Source organism: Salmo salar, chromosome ssa23 (genome assembly GCF_905237065.1).
Source record: "Salmo salar chromosome ssa23, Ssal_v3.1, whole genome shotgun sequence".
Lineage (NCBI taxonomy): Eukaryota > Metazoa > Chordata > Actinopteri > Salmoniformes > Salmonidae > Salmo > Salmo salar.
Window position 1 is genome coordinate 7,145,985 of NC_059464.1, and position 17,630 is coordinate 7,163,614.

The window sequence follows — 17,630 nt, forward strand, 5'->3', positions numbered from 1 at the left end:
TAAAAATCTGTTTTTCTGCCCCTGAACAAGGCAGTTAACCCAGTGTTCCTAGGCTGTCATTGTAAATAAGAATTTGTTCTTAACTGACTTGCCTAGTTAAATAAAAGTAAAATAAAAAAATATCTACCTCAATTACCTTGTACCCCTGCACATTGACTCAGTACTGGTACTCGTGCATATGGCCAAGTTCTCATTCGTTACTCATTGTGTATTTAGTTCTCTTTTTATAATTTTTTCTATTATTTCTCATTTTTTTCACTCTGCATTGTTGGGAAAGGCCGGTAAGCATTTTAATGTTAGTCTACACCTGTTGTTTACGAAGCATGTGAAAAATAACATTTCATATGATTCGATACGGCCTACCTGTATGCAGTGGAGGTTGCAGGATCGGATGGAAAGCATGATCTGTCTGTAACCTTTTTCGTCCTCACAAATATCGGAATTCATTTGCTAGAATGTTACATCTTCACCCCATAAGCATTGATGTTACAGCTATCTTTAGGCATACTTTGGAAAGTATTCAAACCCCTTGACTTCTTCCACATTTTGTTACGTGACAGCCTTATTCTAAAATGTATTAAATTGTTTTTTTGTCCTCATCAATCTACACGCAATACCCCATAATGACAAAGCAAAACAGGTTTTAAGAAATGTTTTGCTAATTTATAAAAAAAATTATAATAAATGAAATATAACATTCACATAAGTATTCAGACCCTTTACTCAGTACTTTGTTGAAGCACCTGTGGCAACAATTACAGCTTCAAGTCTTCTTGGGTATGAAGCTACAAGCTTGGCACACCTGTATTTTGGGAGTTTCTCCCATTCTTCTCTACAGATGCTCTCAAACTGTCAGTTTGGATGGGGAGCGTTTCTGCACAGCTATTTTCAGGACTCTCCAGAGATGTTAGATCCGGTTCAAGTCCGGGCTCTTGCTTGGCCACTCACTTACATTCAGAGACTCCTGCATTGTCTTGGCTGTGTGCTTAGGATCATTGTCCTGTTGGAAGGTGAACCTTCGCCCCAGTCTGAGGTCCTGATCGCGCTGGAGCAGATTTTCGTCAAGGATCTCTCTGTACGTTGCTCCGTTCATCTTTCCCTCGATCCTCACAAGTCTCCCAGTCCCTGCCGCAGAAAAACATCCACACTGCATGATGCTGCCACCACCATGCTTTACCGTAGGGATGGTGCCAGGTTTCCTCCAGACGTGACTCTTGGTTTCATCAGACCCTTAGGTGCCTTTTGGCAAACTCCAAGCGGGCTGTGATGTGCTTTTTACTGAAGAGTGGCTTCTGTCTGGCCGCTCTACCATAAAGGCTTGATTGGTGGAGTGCTGCTGAGATGGTTGTCCATTTGGAAGGTTCTCCCATCTCCACAGAGGAACTCTGGAGCTCTGTTAGAGTGACCATTGGGTTCTTGGTCACCTCCCTGACCAAGACCCTCTTCCCCCGATTGCTCAGTTTGGCCGGGTGTCCAGCTCTAGGAAGAGTCTTGGTGGTTCCAAACTTCTTCCATTTAAGAATGATGGAGGCAACTGTTTTCTTGGGGACCTCCAATGCTGCAAAGATATTTTGGTACCTTTCCCCAGATCTGTGCCTTGACCCAATCCTATCTCGGAGCTCTACGGACAATTCCTTCGACCTCATGGCTTGGTTTTTGCTCTGACATGTACTGTCAACTGTGGGACCTTATATAGACAGGTGTGTGCATTTCCAAATCATGTCCAATGAATTGAATTTACCACAGGTGGACTCCAATCAAGTTGCCGAAACATTTCAAGGATGATCAATGGAAACAGGATGCAGCTGAGCTCAACTTTAAGTCTTATAGCCAAGGTTTTGAATACTTATGTAAATACGGTATTTATGTTTTTTATGTTTAATAAATTTGCAAACATTTCTAAGAACCTGTTTTCGCTTAGTCATTGTGGGCTATTGTGTGTAGATTGCTGAGATGTTTCATTTTTTAAATCCATTTTAGAATACGGCTGTAACGTAACAAAATGTGGCAAAAATCAAGGGGTCTGAGTACTTTCCAAAAGCACTGCATTGCCAGTACCACCACTGAGGTATATAATTAAAACCCACCCAAACTAGGGCTACCTGAAAAATGAAAATGATCAATGAAGTCAACAGGTAGCCTATTGTTGTGACAAAGATGCGTCCGTAGCAGATTACTAAAAGGTACTTTATATGGATAATATTAAAGTAGGTAGGGTACCCTGTTTTTGCCAGGCAAACCAGAGAAAATTAAACAAGCGCTTTCTGGTCACTAATCTGGATATGTGCGCCCACCTTTGTGCGCCAATGCTGATGACTGGTCAACAATCAAGACACACAAGTTTTTGGTTCAGAAGCATAGATAAGATGTTTTTAAATCGAGAATTTGCTGCAATGCCATAGGCCTATGTTTGTGACGAGATTGAATAAGCAAAGATATAAATATAAAATACAAATGGTAGGCTACAAATATGTATGACAACACAGTACCAGTTAAAAGTTTGGACACACCACATTCAAGGGTTTTTCTTTATTTTTACTATTTTCTACATTGTAGAATAATAGTGAAGACATCAAAACTATGAAATAACATATGAAATTAGTTCTACAAAAATAGAACTGTTTGGCCATAATGACCATCGTTATGTTTGGAGAAAAAAGGGGGAGGCTTGCAAGCTGAAGAACAAAATCCCAACCGTGAAGCACGGGTGTGGCAGCATCATTTTGTGGGGATGCTTTGCTGCAGGAGGGACTGGTGCACTTCACAAAATAGATGGCATCGTGAGGCAGGAAAAGTATGTGGATATATTGAAGCAATATCTCAAGGCATCAGTCAGGAAGTTAAAGCTTGGTCGCAAATGGGTCTTCCAAATGGACAATGACCCCAAGCATTGTCCAAGCATTGTCCATTTTGCAGTTGTTGCAAAATGGTTTAAGGACAACAAAGTCAGGGTATTGGAGTGGCCATCACAAAGCCCTGACATGAATCCTATAGAACATTTGTGGGCAGAACTGAAAAAGCGTGTGTGTGCAAGGAGGCCTACAAACTTGACTCACCAGCTCTGTCAGGAGGAATGGGCCAAAATTCATCCAACTTATTGTTGGCTACCCGAAACATTTGACCCAAGTTAAACAATTTCAAGGCAATGCTACCAAATACTAATTGAGTGTATGTACATTTCTGACCCACTGGAATGTGATGAAAGAAATAAAAGCTGAAATAAATCCATCTGTCTACTATTATTCTGACATTTCACATTCTTAAAATAAATTGGTGATCTTAACTGACCTAAGACAGGGAATTTTTACTAGGATTAAATGTCAGGAATTGTGAAAAACTGAGTTTACATGTATTTGGCTAAGGTGTATGTAAACTTCTGACTTCAACTGTAATAGCACTCACAGCTTTCCAATAAAACAAAATCTGAGACATTTATGATCTGTTTACATATATTTTAGAGGCTATTTATACTGTAAATGTGTTTAACTGTATTTATAATTATATCACAATATTGAAAGTTGACTATAATTCTATTACACAGTTTCTGATACATAACATGGCTTATATCTATTTTTCTGCATAAGTAAAAGCAGGAAATGCATCCCCTAAGCCTCTACTGCCATTTATTCCAATTAGACTGGTTTTATATTTCTCCCTGACCAAGATGGCTGCCATTTGTTTTGCCCATTTCTGTAACTTTAAATGCTTGACATTCCCCTCTTGTAATTTAATAGGATCTCTATGATATTAACCTTGTATCCCATAGCAACATTGCAAGTAGCGGTCTGGGCCTAACTAGACCACCAACTGCCCTTCTGCAGTACAGGCCGCCGATCCAGGACCCATTTACAAAAAAGTTTAAGTACCTTCCTCGACCCTTGCCCCTGGAAATGATGTATGTTCTAAAAATCACACTGTCGACGCTCACCCTTGACGAGTGAGGGCATCAAAGATGCTGGGTTTAAAGAGAGGGTGAGGCGTGTTTCCCAATGAATCCAAAGAAATATGGACAGCAGAAGCTGTTGGGTACCGAGAGAATCAGGACACATGGATGATCACATATCCATTGCTCCTACTTTATTATAGAGGCTGCTTCACTGCTCGCAGACAGGCTGCTGTGATGGGGTCAAATTGGTTGCGGTTTGCTGGCATGATCTGCTATCTGTCCGTCATTCTTATGGACTTATATGTGATTCACCACCTGGATTCGGGCTTATGTAGCAACATTTGAATTTCTGTTTTTACATAGTTAAAAGTAGAGACTCAGAGCTACAAAATGCTATATCATACACTGCCTTTGAGGAAACAATGGGAAAGTAATTATGTTTTGAAAGTTGATCAACTTGTAAACTCACTTTTGAGAAAACCGTCTTTCAATGTTTTGGTGCTGATATTGTAGAGCCCTATTTTGTCTACACCCATTCAGCATTGTTCACACCCTCTTAAGCCCTAGCCCCACCCATCTCTTTAAGGGTTGATCCAACCGTTCTGTTACTAACTTACCAGCTACTTCCTGACATCTAAGAGAGAGAGAACAGTTCACTGAACATTACTCGCCCTATCGCTCTATCTGTGGTTTCGCATTCAGAGCGCACTTATGTGTATAACGACCCAGCCAGCTAACGTTAGCTAGCTAACAGTACAATTGAAATGAAACCACTTCCTGTCAAATTTAGATGTGTAATATCTGAAAATCTTACCAGTATGGTCTCCTGTCTGATGCCATGCATAGTTGCCCTTAGTTTGACGATGTAATCAAGACTGGTGTTTTCTCCATCTCCTACAGTGGGGGAAAAAAAGTATTTGATCCCCTGCTGATTTTGTACATTTGCCCACTGACAAAGAAAGGATCAGTCTATAATTTTAAAGGTAGGTTTCTTGAACAGTGAGAGACAGAATAACAACAAAAATATCCAGAAAAAAGCATGTCAGAAATGTTATAAATTGATTTGCATGTTAATGAGGGAAATAAGGCTTTCCACTAGATGATGGAACATTGCTGCGGGGACTTGCTTTCATTCAGCCATAAGAGCATTAGTAAGGTCGGGCACTGATGTTGGGCAATTAGGCCTTGCTCGCAGTCGGCGTTCCAATTCATCCCAAAGATGTTCGATGGAGGTCAGGGCTCTGTGCAGGCCAGTCAAGTTCTTCCCCAAACTATTGCCACAAAGTTGGAAGCACAGAATCGTCTAGAATGTCATTGTATGCTGTGGGGCGTAACCCGAACAATGAAAAACAGGCCCAGACCATTATTCCTACTCCACCAATCTTTACAGTTGGCACTATGCATTCGGGCAGGTAGCTTTCTCCTGGCATCCGCCAAACCTAGATTAGTCTGTTGGACTGCCAGATGGTGAAGCGGGATTTATCACTCCAGAGAATGCATTTCCACTGCTCCAGAGTCCAATGGCGGCGAGCTTTACACCACTCTAGCCGACGCTTGGCATTGCACATGGTGATCTTAGGCTTGAGTGTGTCTCCTCGGCCATGGAAACCCATTTCATGAAGCTCCCGACAAACAGTTATTGTGCTGACGTTCTTCCAGAGGCAAGTTGGCACTCGATAGTGAGTGTTGCAACCGAGGACAGACAATTTTTACGTGCTTCAGCACTCGGCGGTCCTGTTATGTGAGATTGTGTGGCCTACCACTTTGCGACTGAGCTGTTGTTGCTCCTAGACGTGCCACTTCACAATTAACAGCACTTACAGTTGACCGGGGCAAGGCAGAAATTTGACGAACTGACTTGTTGGAAAGGTGCCATCCTATAACGGTGCCAAGTTGAAAGTTACTGAGCTCTTCAGTAAGGCCATTCTACTGCCAAGATTTGTCTATGGTGCTTCTACACCTGCATTACTTGCTGTTTGGGGTTTTAGGCTGGGTTTCTGTACAGCACTCTGAGATATCAGCTGATGTAAGAAGGGCTATATAAATACATTTGATTTGATTTGATATGGAGATTGCATGGCTGTGTGCTCGATTTTATACACCTGTCAGCAACGGGTGGCTGAAGTAGTCAAATCCACTAATTTGAAGTGTGTCCACATACCAGTCAACAGTTTGGACATGCCTACTCATCCAAGGGTTTTCCTTCTTTTTCTTTTCTTTTTCTACATTGTAGAATAATAGTGAAGACATCAAAACTATGAAATAACACATATGAAATTATGTAGTAAACAAAAAAGTGTTTAAACAAATCAAAATATATTTTATATTTGAATTTCTTCAAAGTAGACACCCTTTGTCTTGATGACAGCTTTGCACACTACCAATAGGTGCCCATCATTGCGAGGTATTGCAAAACCTCCCTGGTCTTTGTGATTGAATTGGTGTTTGAAATGTACTGCTCGACTGGAGGACCTTACAGATAATTGTATTTGTGGGGTACAAAGATGAGGTAGTCATTAAAGTCAAACACTTTTATCCATGCAACTTATTTTGTGACTTGTTAAGCACATTTTTACTCCTGAACATATTTAGGCTTGCTATAACAAAGGGGATTGAATACTTATTCACTCAAGACATTTCAGCTTTTCATTTTTAATTAATTTGTAAAAATTGCAAAAAACATTATCCCACTTTGACATTATGGGGAATTGTGTGTAAGCCAGTGACAAAAAAATCTCAAATTAATCATTTTAAATTCTGGCTGTAACACACAGAAATGTGGAAAAAGTAAACGGGTTTGAATACTTTCTGAAGACACTGTAGTTAACAGTTTCCTTCAAACCGCACACAGAAACATAAACATAGTATCCACGAGTTCATCTGACTCTGGGGAAGTTGACAAAGTGCCTCATTGCCAAAATCCTGAAGTATCCTTTTAATGTTTATATGCCACATGATAACATACTAGTGTACAGGGCCTCTTTGGTTCCATAAGATTGCCTTGCGTACTTCCAAGGGACTTGCATGTACGGGACATCCAAGACATTCATGTACAGGACAGGACATTAAGGCACGAATGGTGTAGATTAGTGATGCACCTATATGACATTTTTGGCCGATATCCGATATTTTCCTTGCCAAAAAAACCCGGTACCGATAACCGATATTAAAAATGTTAGTGGCCTTTTAAGCATTCTAGTACAGTTAAATAGTTAACACACACACATGGACGCAGCAGTCTAAGGCACTGCATCTTAGTGTAAGAGGCGTAACTACAGTCCCTGGTTCGAATCCAGGCTATATCACATCCGGCCGTGATTGGGAGTCCCATACGGCGGCGCACAATTGGCTGTCATTGTAAATAAGAATTCGTTCTTAACTGACTTGCCTAGTTAAATAAAGGTTACACACACACACACCACACTGACCATTTACGTATGTCCCCATTACCAGTAAAACATAATCAATACCTATTTCTTTCACTTACTTGCTGTGCTGTTTTGTTGTTCATTTGTTCGGTCATTTCATTCTCAACCAGGATTTCTATGGAATGCCGTTTGGGTCTTTGCATGTCAAAAAAGATGGGAAAAATTACACTATTTGAAGTGTCAAATAACACTATTTGAGTGTCAAATAAGCTTGTTGACCAATGAGGACCTGAATATGACTGCACGTCACATAATAATTTAACACGTTCATACATTTTTTACATAGTTATTACACATTGATTACACTATCACTCATATTTCATATGTCACAACGATTCATCAATACGTATGCTATGATGCTGGTAAAGTTATCTCACGCACCTTCAGTGCTGGTCATAAAAAAAAGCTAGCTAGCTCATGGATGCAAACAATGTTCTTCCCCAAAAACATAGCAAGACGACATCTGTTTCAGTAGCAATTAGTTAGCTAACTATATAGCTAGGTGTCATCTGAAATAACCCTAATTTATAAGACAGTTCTTATGTGATTAATGGTGGTCGGACACATCTATGTGAGGCTAGCCACAATAAGGACTAGCCACAGTACTGGACTTTGCTGTTAGCCTTCAAAAATTAAAGTATGGCATAATTCTACTATTTGTATTAATTTGCATCACTGTCAATGACATTCTTTTATTTTGAAGGCACACCACAAATCCCACTATTGTGTCTAATCCTTATTGTGATTAGCTTCACAACACAGTTTCATGTATTTTTTTATTTCACCTTTATTTAACCAGGTAGGCCAGTTGAGAACAAGATCTAATTTACAACTCCGACCTGGCCAAGATAATGCAAAGCAGTGCAACAAAAACAACAACACAGAGTTACACATAAACAAACGTACAGTCAATAGTCACATAACCCGGTCCGGTCGAGCGTCACTAGCCAGATGAAGCTAGGTGGCTGCTTATAACGTTAGCTTTGGGCAACCAGGTTAAGTAGCTGGCTAGCTATTTATTTTCATGAACTGAAGTTCAATTTCAATAGGCGAACAACAAGTGGCAACCTAGCTAATACTTACTCACAAGGATTCCTAAATCATTGCTAAGAATAATGAAAATGACTGCAGTTTCTACTGGTCATTGTTTTCAGGCTGGTTGTATTGGTGCTAGCTAGGTACCAAGCTAAAACTCGCTACCCCAGAAGTTGCGGTCGAACAAATTATGCTTTATTACCAACGCGGTATTGTAAACACATCATTTGTGGCCGGTGTTTGCTTGTTTGCAGACTTTTTTGTACAGCTTTGACAGTGCTACTGTATCTTTTTTTGACACGTAAAGACCCAAACGGCATTCCATAATATGTATGTCATGAAGCTAATAGCAGTGACGCTATTATTGTGTAACTCCGGTAGGGCAACATCTGAAAAATAGCGCACTTGGTAGTGTGTACCGATGCTCGACCAGTCGGCGAAAGCCAACATCACCCACAACAGAGAACAATTGATTGTCAAGGGCAATAAATTCCGTTATCTTGGCTTTAATGGATTTCGCCTTTGAGTTGTCCCACTGAAATTTTCTTACTCTTTCAAATGACAGCTGGACTTGTTGACTGCTCGATCCACACAGCAGACATTGTGTGGGCTAGGTTAGGAATGCTGTGTTGCACGTGTAGTGCAACATTTTACGAGGCATCATTATGTCATGTACCTATGTTATATAGGTATGCACGGTAGCTTAGGTTTAAAATATATGGTGATGAGATGAAGCCCAGTGGCCGGCAATGGGAGAAGATGGAGCAAGATGGATTTTGGCCGACATTCTACTAATTTTGTCATTGATGGAACATTTGATCTCAATACAGTTTTCTGTTCCCAGAACTAGTCATTAACAGAGTGAACTATGCTTCGTAGACTTTACCCTTTGCCAAAGTTTCTATAAATTGTGTTGTTTAGGAGTGCAAGGGCGAATTGAGTTATTGCACACGCGCACTTCACAGAGTAGGCGTTCCTTAATGTAAATATGCAAATACATGCTAGAAAGATACCAATAGGATCTCAGCTCCTTGCTTGTTTTGCCCACTATGATTCATTTGCTCCCATTGGAAACAACAGGCTGTGGTCTATCTTGAGTTAGTTCTAAACACCTTTGGTGACCCTGCTGCCTGTGTCTGTCACGCTCTGCTAGCTTCTGTTCTTTCTCTGAGGTGCTACTGCTAACTTATTCCTCTGTTAGTTAGCCTGGTGGAAACAGGAGCCATAAGCATTAGGCACACAGCACTACCCCAGCACTGTCACGCAACTGACACTAGCACGCTCACCTGCCCCCACACAAACTTCCCTGCTATCTTTTTTTCCCTTCTATCTTGTCTTGTTTTCTGATCTGTTGCTGGCTGGTACCTTTCATTACACACACTACTAAAGGGCAGGTAGCTGATCGGCCAGCTGTGTAATACATAGAGAGAAATATTTGTTTCTACTGAGAAGGTAAACCTTAAATCCACTATGTTCTGTTCTGTCTGATAATGAGTTTGTTTCTCCTTGGGCTCCCTAATACTTTGCATGCACACACACACACACCACACACACCCCAGATGGGCGGTAGATGGTGCAGAGAAAGCACTGGCAGTAGAGTTAATAGGTGTTTACGCAGGCTGCACCTTTAAATGTGATCCACGGAGAGAGGCTGGCCACTGAGCTAAAGGGAGTGAGGGAGGATGAGAGAGAGAGAGGCTGGTCACTGAGCCGGAGGGAGGGAGGGAGGGAGGGAGGGAGGGAGGGAGGGAGGGAGGGAGGGAGGGAGGGAGGGAGGGAGGGAGGGAGGGAGGGAGGGAGGGAGGGGCGAGACAGAGGGGAGGAGGAGAGAGACTGTCAGGCAGATAAATTGAGAAAGAGATTGAGAGGGAGAGAGCACACTGAGGTTGCTCAGATCAGCGGTAGCTAGCGGTGCAGGTTGAGACCAGCAGCAGTTTTAGCTTTAGTTTAGGAAGCAGAAGCCGCATCCTATCCATCTGTCCAAGCTGCCTGTCTGCCTGCCTGCTGCCAGTAGCTGGCGTACGTGTGTCTGTGTGTTCAGAGGCTGGCGGGCAGTGCCATCTCTGTGTGTGTGTGTGACAGCCATGTGTGTGGAGCTGCAGGACCATGTCTGACTCTTTTTGGACCGTGCTCTCCAATTTTTCCCTGCCGGAGAGAAGCATGCTGCGCCGATCCAAGAGGTATCTCTCCATTTCCTCTTCTCTGATCCCTTGCTTTCTCAGTTTTAATTTGTCTGTCTCTATAATGTGTCTCCTTACCCCTTTTTCCTCTTCCTCTTTTTAAATGCGTCTCCTCTCCCTCTTTCTCTCCGGTGTGTTTTCTGCTGGACTTGGTTTTAAGATGAAGGTCAGGAAATGACTTTTGCCAGTCTGGTTTAGGGATAATAGGTTGCATGCAGTTGCTGGCGCTTTGTGAGGATTAGAGTTTCCTTGTTTTGAACATTTGTGAGGTATGATCTAACCATATTGCGCACATTTAGCGCAGTTCTTTTGCTCTCTCCCTCCCTATCTCTGTCTCTCTCGCTCTCTGTTTCCCTCTCTCGGTTTCTCTTTTTCTCTCTCGGTTTCTCTCTCTCTTTCTTTTAATATGTAGATGTGGCTTTTAGACAGGCAATACAGAGCTGTACTTACAGTACCAGCAAATGTCTAACTCCCTGTTAATAACAGTGAGCTTTGTAACACACACTCACACACAGACACACTTCATATCTCTCTACAGTCAACAGTGTACACTCTTAGGAACAAAAGGTGCTATCCAGAACCTAAAAGGATTCTTTGGCTGTCCCCATAGGAGAACCCTTTGAAGAACCATTTTTGGTTCCAGGTTGAACCCTTTTGGCTTCCATATATGACCCATTCCACAGGGGGTTCTACCTGGAACCAAAAAGGGTTATCCTATGGGGACAGCCGAATAACCCTTTTGGAACTCTTTTTTCTAAGAGTTTTCTAAACGCTTAGACACATTCTGGGCAGACAGACAAACAGACAGATAGACAGACAGGGGGTTAGGCAGGGACAAAGTGACTCTTGCATAGTAATAGTGTGCTGTGCTGTGCTGTGCTGCCTAGGGGGTGAGTGAGTGGGCAGGCATGGTTAGGCTCACTCTCACTGATTCACTGTAGTTTTATGGACTTGACATGGAACTGCTAGAGCAGCTAGACTATGGATGTAGCCATTCTAGCAAACTGAAACCCCCTTAGTTTGACTGTGCTGGTGATGTGAGCACTGCCCCTCACTCGCTCTGGAAATGTTCTCCATCTCTGCTCTCAGTTTGATCTGCTGTCGTATAATTCCTCAGATCTCTCCTGCTCTATGTGGCTCACACCTGTGAAGTGTGTATGTACAGTACCTGTCAAAAGTTTGTACACACCTACTCATACAAGGGCTTTTCTTAATTTTTTTACTATTTTCTACATTGTAGAATAATAGTGAAGACATCAAAACTATGATATAACACATATGGAATCATGTAGTAAGCAAAAAAGTGTTAAACCAATCAAAATATATTTTATAGTTGAGATTCTTCAAAGTAGCCACCTTTTGTCTTGATAACAGCTTTGCACACACTTGGCGTATTCTCTCAACTAGCATCACCTGGAATGCTTTCCCAACAGTCTTGAAGGAGTTCCCACATTTGCTGAGCACTTGTTGGCATTTTTGTCTTCACTCTGCGGTCCAACTCACCATCTCAATTCGGTTGGGGTAGGGTGATTGTGGAGGCCAGGTCATCTGATGCAGCACTCCATCACTCTCCTTCTTGGTCAAATAGCCCTTACACAGCCTGGAGGTGTGTTGGGTCATTGTCCTGTTGAAAAACAAATGATAGTCTCACTAAGCGCAAACCAGATGGGATGGCGTATCGCTGCTGAATGCTGTGGTAGCCATGCTGGTTGTGTGCCTTGAATTTAAATAAATCACAGATAGTGTCACTAGCAAAGCACCATCACACCTCCTCCTCCATACTTCATGGTGGGAACCACACATGCGGAGATCATCCTTTCACCTACTCGGCGTCTCACAAAGACACTGCGGTTGGAACCAAAAATCTCAAATTTGTACTCATCAGACCAAAAGACAGATTTCCATTGGTCTAATCTCCATTGCGGAAGACACATTTCAGTTGAAGGCATTCCGTTGTACAACTGACTAGGTATTCCCCTTTCCCTTTCCCTTCCTGCTCGTGTTTCTTGGCCCTAGCCAGTCTCTTCTTATTATTGGTGTCATTTAGTAGTGGGTTCTTTGCAGCAATTTGACCATGAAGGCCTGATTCACACAGTTTCCTCTGAACAGTTGATGTTAAGATGTGTCTGTTACTTGAACTCTGTGAAGCATTTATTTGGGCTGCAATTTCTGAGGCTGGTAACTCTAATGAACTTATCCTCTGCAGCAGAGGTAACTCTGGCTCTTGCTTTCCTGTGGCGGTCCTCATGAGAGCCAGTTTCATCATAGCGCTTGATGGTTTTTGCGACTGTACTTGAACAAACTTTCAAAGTTCTTGACATTTCTGGATTGACTGACCATGTCTTAAAGTAATGATGGACTGTCGTTTCTCTTTGCTTATTTGTGCTGTTCTTTCCATAATATGGACTTGGTCTTTTACCAAATCTTCTATACTACCACTACCTTGTCACAACACAACTGATTGGCTCAAACACATTAAGAAGGAAAGAAATTCCACAAATTAACTTTTAACTTCTATGGGCTACGTGGGACGCTAGCGTCCCACCTGCGGGACACACTATTCAACAACCAGTGAAATAGCATGGCACAAAATACAAAACAGCAAAAATGTCATAATTTCATTTTCTCAAATAATCAACTATTTTACACCATTTTAAAGATAAACTTCTCGTTAATCTAACCACATTGTCCGATTTGAAAAAGGCTTTACGGGGAAAGCATAAAATTAGATTATGTTAGGACATAAACTTCACAAGAAAAACCACACAGCCATTTTCCAAGCAAGGACATGCATCACAAAAAACAAAAATACAGCTAAAATATTCACTAACCTTTGATGATCTTCGTCAGATGACACTGATAGGACTTCATGTTACACAATACATGTATGTTTTGCTCGATAAAGTTCATATTTATATCCAAAAACCCCAATTTACATTGGCGCGTGATGTTCAGAAAATGTATTTCCACCAAAACATTCGGTGAATGAGCACATTCATTTACAAAAATACTCACCATAAACGTTGATAAAATTTACAACAGTTATTGAAAGAATTATAGATATACTTCTCCTTAATGCAACCGCTGTGTCAGATTTTAAAATAGCTTTATGGAGAAAGCACATTTTTCAATATTCTACATAGCTCAGCCATCAAAGCAAGCTATACAGATACCCGCCAAGTTCTGGGGTCAACTAAACTCAGAATTAGTATTATAAATATTCTCTTACCTTTGCTGATCTTCGTCAGAATGCACTCCCAGGACTCCTACTTCCACAAGAAATTTAATTTTTGTTCGAAATACTCAAAATGTATGTCCAAATACCTCCGTTTTGTTCGTGTGTTCAGATCACTATCCAAAGGCATAACGCGCGAGCGTAAATCCAGACACAAAAAGTCAAATAGTTCCATTACCGTTCGTAGAAACATGTCAAACGTTGTTTACAATCAATCCTTATGGTCTTTTTAACATAAAACGTCGATAATATTCCAACCGGACAGTAGCGTATTCATTACAGAGGAAAAAGAAGGAGTGGCGCGCGAAACGTGCCCGCGCAGTAAACAACTCACTGGTCCCAGGCAGTCCACTCATTGACTGAGCTCATATTTTATGCCCAGTAACAGGAGAAGGATGAAACACGTTTCTAAAGGCTGTTGACAGCCAATGGAAGCATTAGGAAGTGCAACGTGACCCCACAGACACTAGTTTCGATAGGGATTCAAAAGAAGAACTACAATTCTGAGATTTCCAACTTCCTGGTTGGATTCTTCTCAGGTTTTTGCCTGCCATATGAGTTCTGTTATACTCACAGACATCATTCAAACAGTTTTAGAAACTTCAGAGTGTTTTCTATCCAAATCTACTAATAATATGCAAATATTTGACTCTGGGCCCGAGTATTAGGCAGTTTACTCTGGGCACGCTTTTCATCCGAAAATGAAAATACCGCCCCCTATACCTTAAAAATTTAACAGGTTAAAAATCATGAACCAAAAACTAACGTGACCAGCAACAACAAAAAAATTCACTGGCACCCTCGTGACCAATTAGAAATTGATGTCGCACTGCCAAGTCAAAGGGTTACAATGCATTCCATCTGATTGAAATGCATTCCATCTGACTACCTCATGAAGCTGGTTGAGAGAATGCCAAGAGTGTGCAAAGCTGTCATCAAGGCAAAGGGTGGCTACTTTGAAGAATCTCAAATATAAAATATATTTTGATTTGTTTAACAGTTTTTTGGTTACTACATGATTCCATATGTGCTATTTCATAGTGTTGATGTCTTCACTATTATTCTACAATGTAGAAAATAGTAAAATTAAAGAAAAACCCTTGAATGAGTAAGTGTGTCCAAACTTTTGACTGATACTGTATGTGCGTTGTCTACAGCCACTGGGCTCTGTTGGTCTTAGATATGATCTAACTGATCTTAGATATTTGTGTATGTGTGTGTGTATGACTGATCTTAGATATTTGTGTATGTGTGTGTGTGTGTGTGTGTGTGTGTGTGTGTGTGTGTGTGTGTGTGTGTGTGTGTGTGTGTATGATACCACAGCAGGGTGAGTTTAATGAGCCACCTACGCAGCTGTTTGCTCACTGTTTGTTCATTTATCTCTCCTGTCAACTCTGCTCCTGCCGCTGTCACTGCGTAGTGTGTTGGTGTGTGTGACTCTGTGACAGGGTGACAGCGCCCTGTACGTGAATGGTAATTGCATAGTAGATAACCCCTGTCTCATTCACAGACTATCTATCTCTGATAATCCTAACGCCTGTTTACATAGCAGCAACCCTACTGCTCACCTTAACCTAGCCCCTGCGTGTGTGTGTGATCGTGTCTGGGAGCATGTGTGTGACCGCATATGTGAGCGCGTGCACATGTGTGCATGTAGGACTTAGAAGGGCTCAAAACTGTGACCAAAACACTTGCATTTGTAACCCTTTGACTTGGCAGTGCGACATCAATTTCTAATTGGTCACGAGGGTGCCAGTGATTTTTTTTTTTGCTGGTCACGTCAGTTTTTGGTTCACGATTTTTTGTATCAAGATTTATTCAAAAAGCAATGGGTATGCAACAATGGGTTTGCAGACCAGGTATTCAAAAAGTTTGATCCAAAGTCTTGGTTGAATCTTTGCAATGATCTATTCATTCATCATGCACTGTTTGAATGAAAAGGTGTAAAAGCTTTTCCAAACAACCTTCCCAATTAAATGTTGACAGCAAAGTAGGCCTACCTGGCAGAATTATATCTGATGATTTATATCAATAGTGGGGCATTTGTCTTGCAAACTCTGACATCACATGTACTTGCAGCCTGCACTGTTCATTGTACAGTACAAAAACACAGCTAGCCAAACTCTCTTGCTAAAAGCACAATTGAATTAAAGGGCTCTACACCCTCCCAATAATGTTTGCCTGATTGGTCCCAGACCTCAAGTGGTATCCTGATGTAGTTTTAGAATTCTTGTGGACTTAGAACATCCAATTTATAAAAATGTGGGAGAGGAACTGAAAAATTAGGAAGACTCGGAAACCTGGAAATGAAAAACTGAATTTAGCAAAAGATTAAACAGATTTGATAGGGCCTTACAACTGTAGAGTGACTGTTCAAAATCGCTAACAATAACACCCTTTTTGAGATTGCGCACAGGTTTTTGGTTTTCCCTTCAAACAATCAATGTAAATATGACATTGTCAAGTTAAAATGTAATTATTTGTGTATGGAGGGTAGGTCATTATAGGCTATCGGCTACTTGCTCAGCCCGTAATAAAGATAACATTTAAATGAGGTACGCATTATCCACTTTCCCGGGCAGTATTCTTTTCATTCTGGCCAGTAACTTTTATTTGGCACTGGCCCGCTGTACCACTGGCAAATTTACCTGAATGTCAAGCCCTATAAGGACATGCTAGTTTAAAAGATGACTAATCTTTATTAGCCTGGTGTGGAATGTTATGGGACACAGGTCAGGTCATTATGGGCACACATCAGCAAACAATTGGTGCTACCAAATCATGTGCTAGTGCAATCAACTGAAATAGTTGGTGGCTGCTTAGGTGAGTTCTCTTGCATGGAGTTATATGATACGGTAGATTATTGCTGTGATGTGTGATATGCTACCGCCAATACCATGTTTAGTGTGATGACAGATAGCTGTGTGACAGGGACACCTGGCCTGGCTGTGGGTGTCTCAGTGCTGTTAGCTGAGTCAATTGGGAGGGAGGCAGTAACAAGGTATACTGTGTTGTGTTCGTGCACCAGCTCTGAGGAGTAGCTTGAGAGATGCTTGAGAGATGGGAATGTGTGAAAGAATGTTCTGTAACATGTCCAGACCTAGTCAGTGCTTTCTGAATGTCCCCATGGAGCTCTCATCCTCTCTCTTTTAAACCTCTCTCTTCTTATCTCTCCTCCTTTCTTCATCACTCCTTCTCTCTCTGTGGTAGCAGATTAGGGGCGATGAATTATTCCTCTGACTCAATGAAGTGAGGGAGGGAGCCTCGCTGTGTCCAGGCCACCTGTCTCTGTCTGTGCATACGTCACTCATATTGTGTCTCTACATTGTATTGGTATCCCAGGGTGCGTGCGTTGCGTGTTTAGCCAGCTGTTATTGTATTCTGGAAGCATTGCCATGGAATGTGCTGCAGTGTTACGTTGTCTATATCCTCCTGATGTTAGAAAATTAGGGATTGATTATTATATCCTCCATCCTCGGTTTTTCTCCCTCTCTTCACCCTTTTCCCCTTGACCTTTTTCTCTAATGATCTTGTATTCTTAGCTTCCTGGCTGTGAGGTATTTGTACAGTCATAGCACAATCAATACCTGATTGAGGCAGTAGAGACCTAGAAATACACTCAGTGGCCACCCCGTTCACGAAAGTGTTTGGCTCCTACAGACAGTGAGTCACGTGGCTTGCTACATTGAAGCAGGCAGACAGGCATCGAGGCATACAGTTACTGTTCGATTGAACATTAGACTGGGTAAAACTAGTGACCTAAGCGACTTTGAGCATGGTTTGATCATTGATGCCAGGTGCGCTGGTTCCAGTATCTCAGAAACAGCCAGCCTCCTGGGCTTTTCACGCATGACAGTGTCTAGGGT

The 17,630-nt window shown here is 41.6% G+C and overlaps 1 protein-coding gene across 4 annotated transcripts in view; it reads left to right on the forward strand.

The window, feature by feature from the left end:
* The window catches only part of LOC106584010 (microtubule-associated serine/threonine-protein kinase 2), a 160,715-nt gene that overhangs the window by 47,786 nt on the left and 95,299 nt on the right, over positions 1 to 17,630 (forward strand). The window contains exon 1 of one of the 4 annotated variants that reach the window (XM_045706494.1): positions 10,208 to 10,529. The exons of 2 other annotated variants lie outside the window; for them this stretch is intronic. In XM_045706494.1, the coding sequence (XP_045562450.1) occupies positions 10,456 to 10,529 (74 nt within the window). In that variant the 5' untranslated portion in view covers positions 10,208 to 10,455. Of the gene's footprint in view, positions 1 to 10,207; positions 10,530 to 17,630 lie in introns of those variants that run through there. One more of the 4 variants, XM_045706496.1, reaches the window with a different exon arrangement.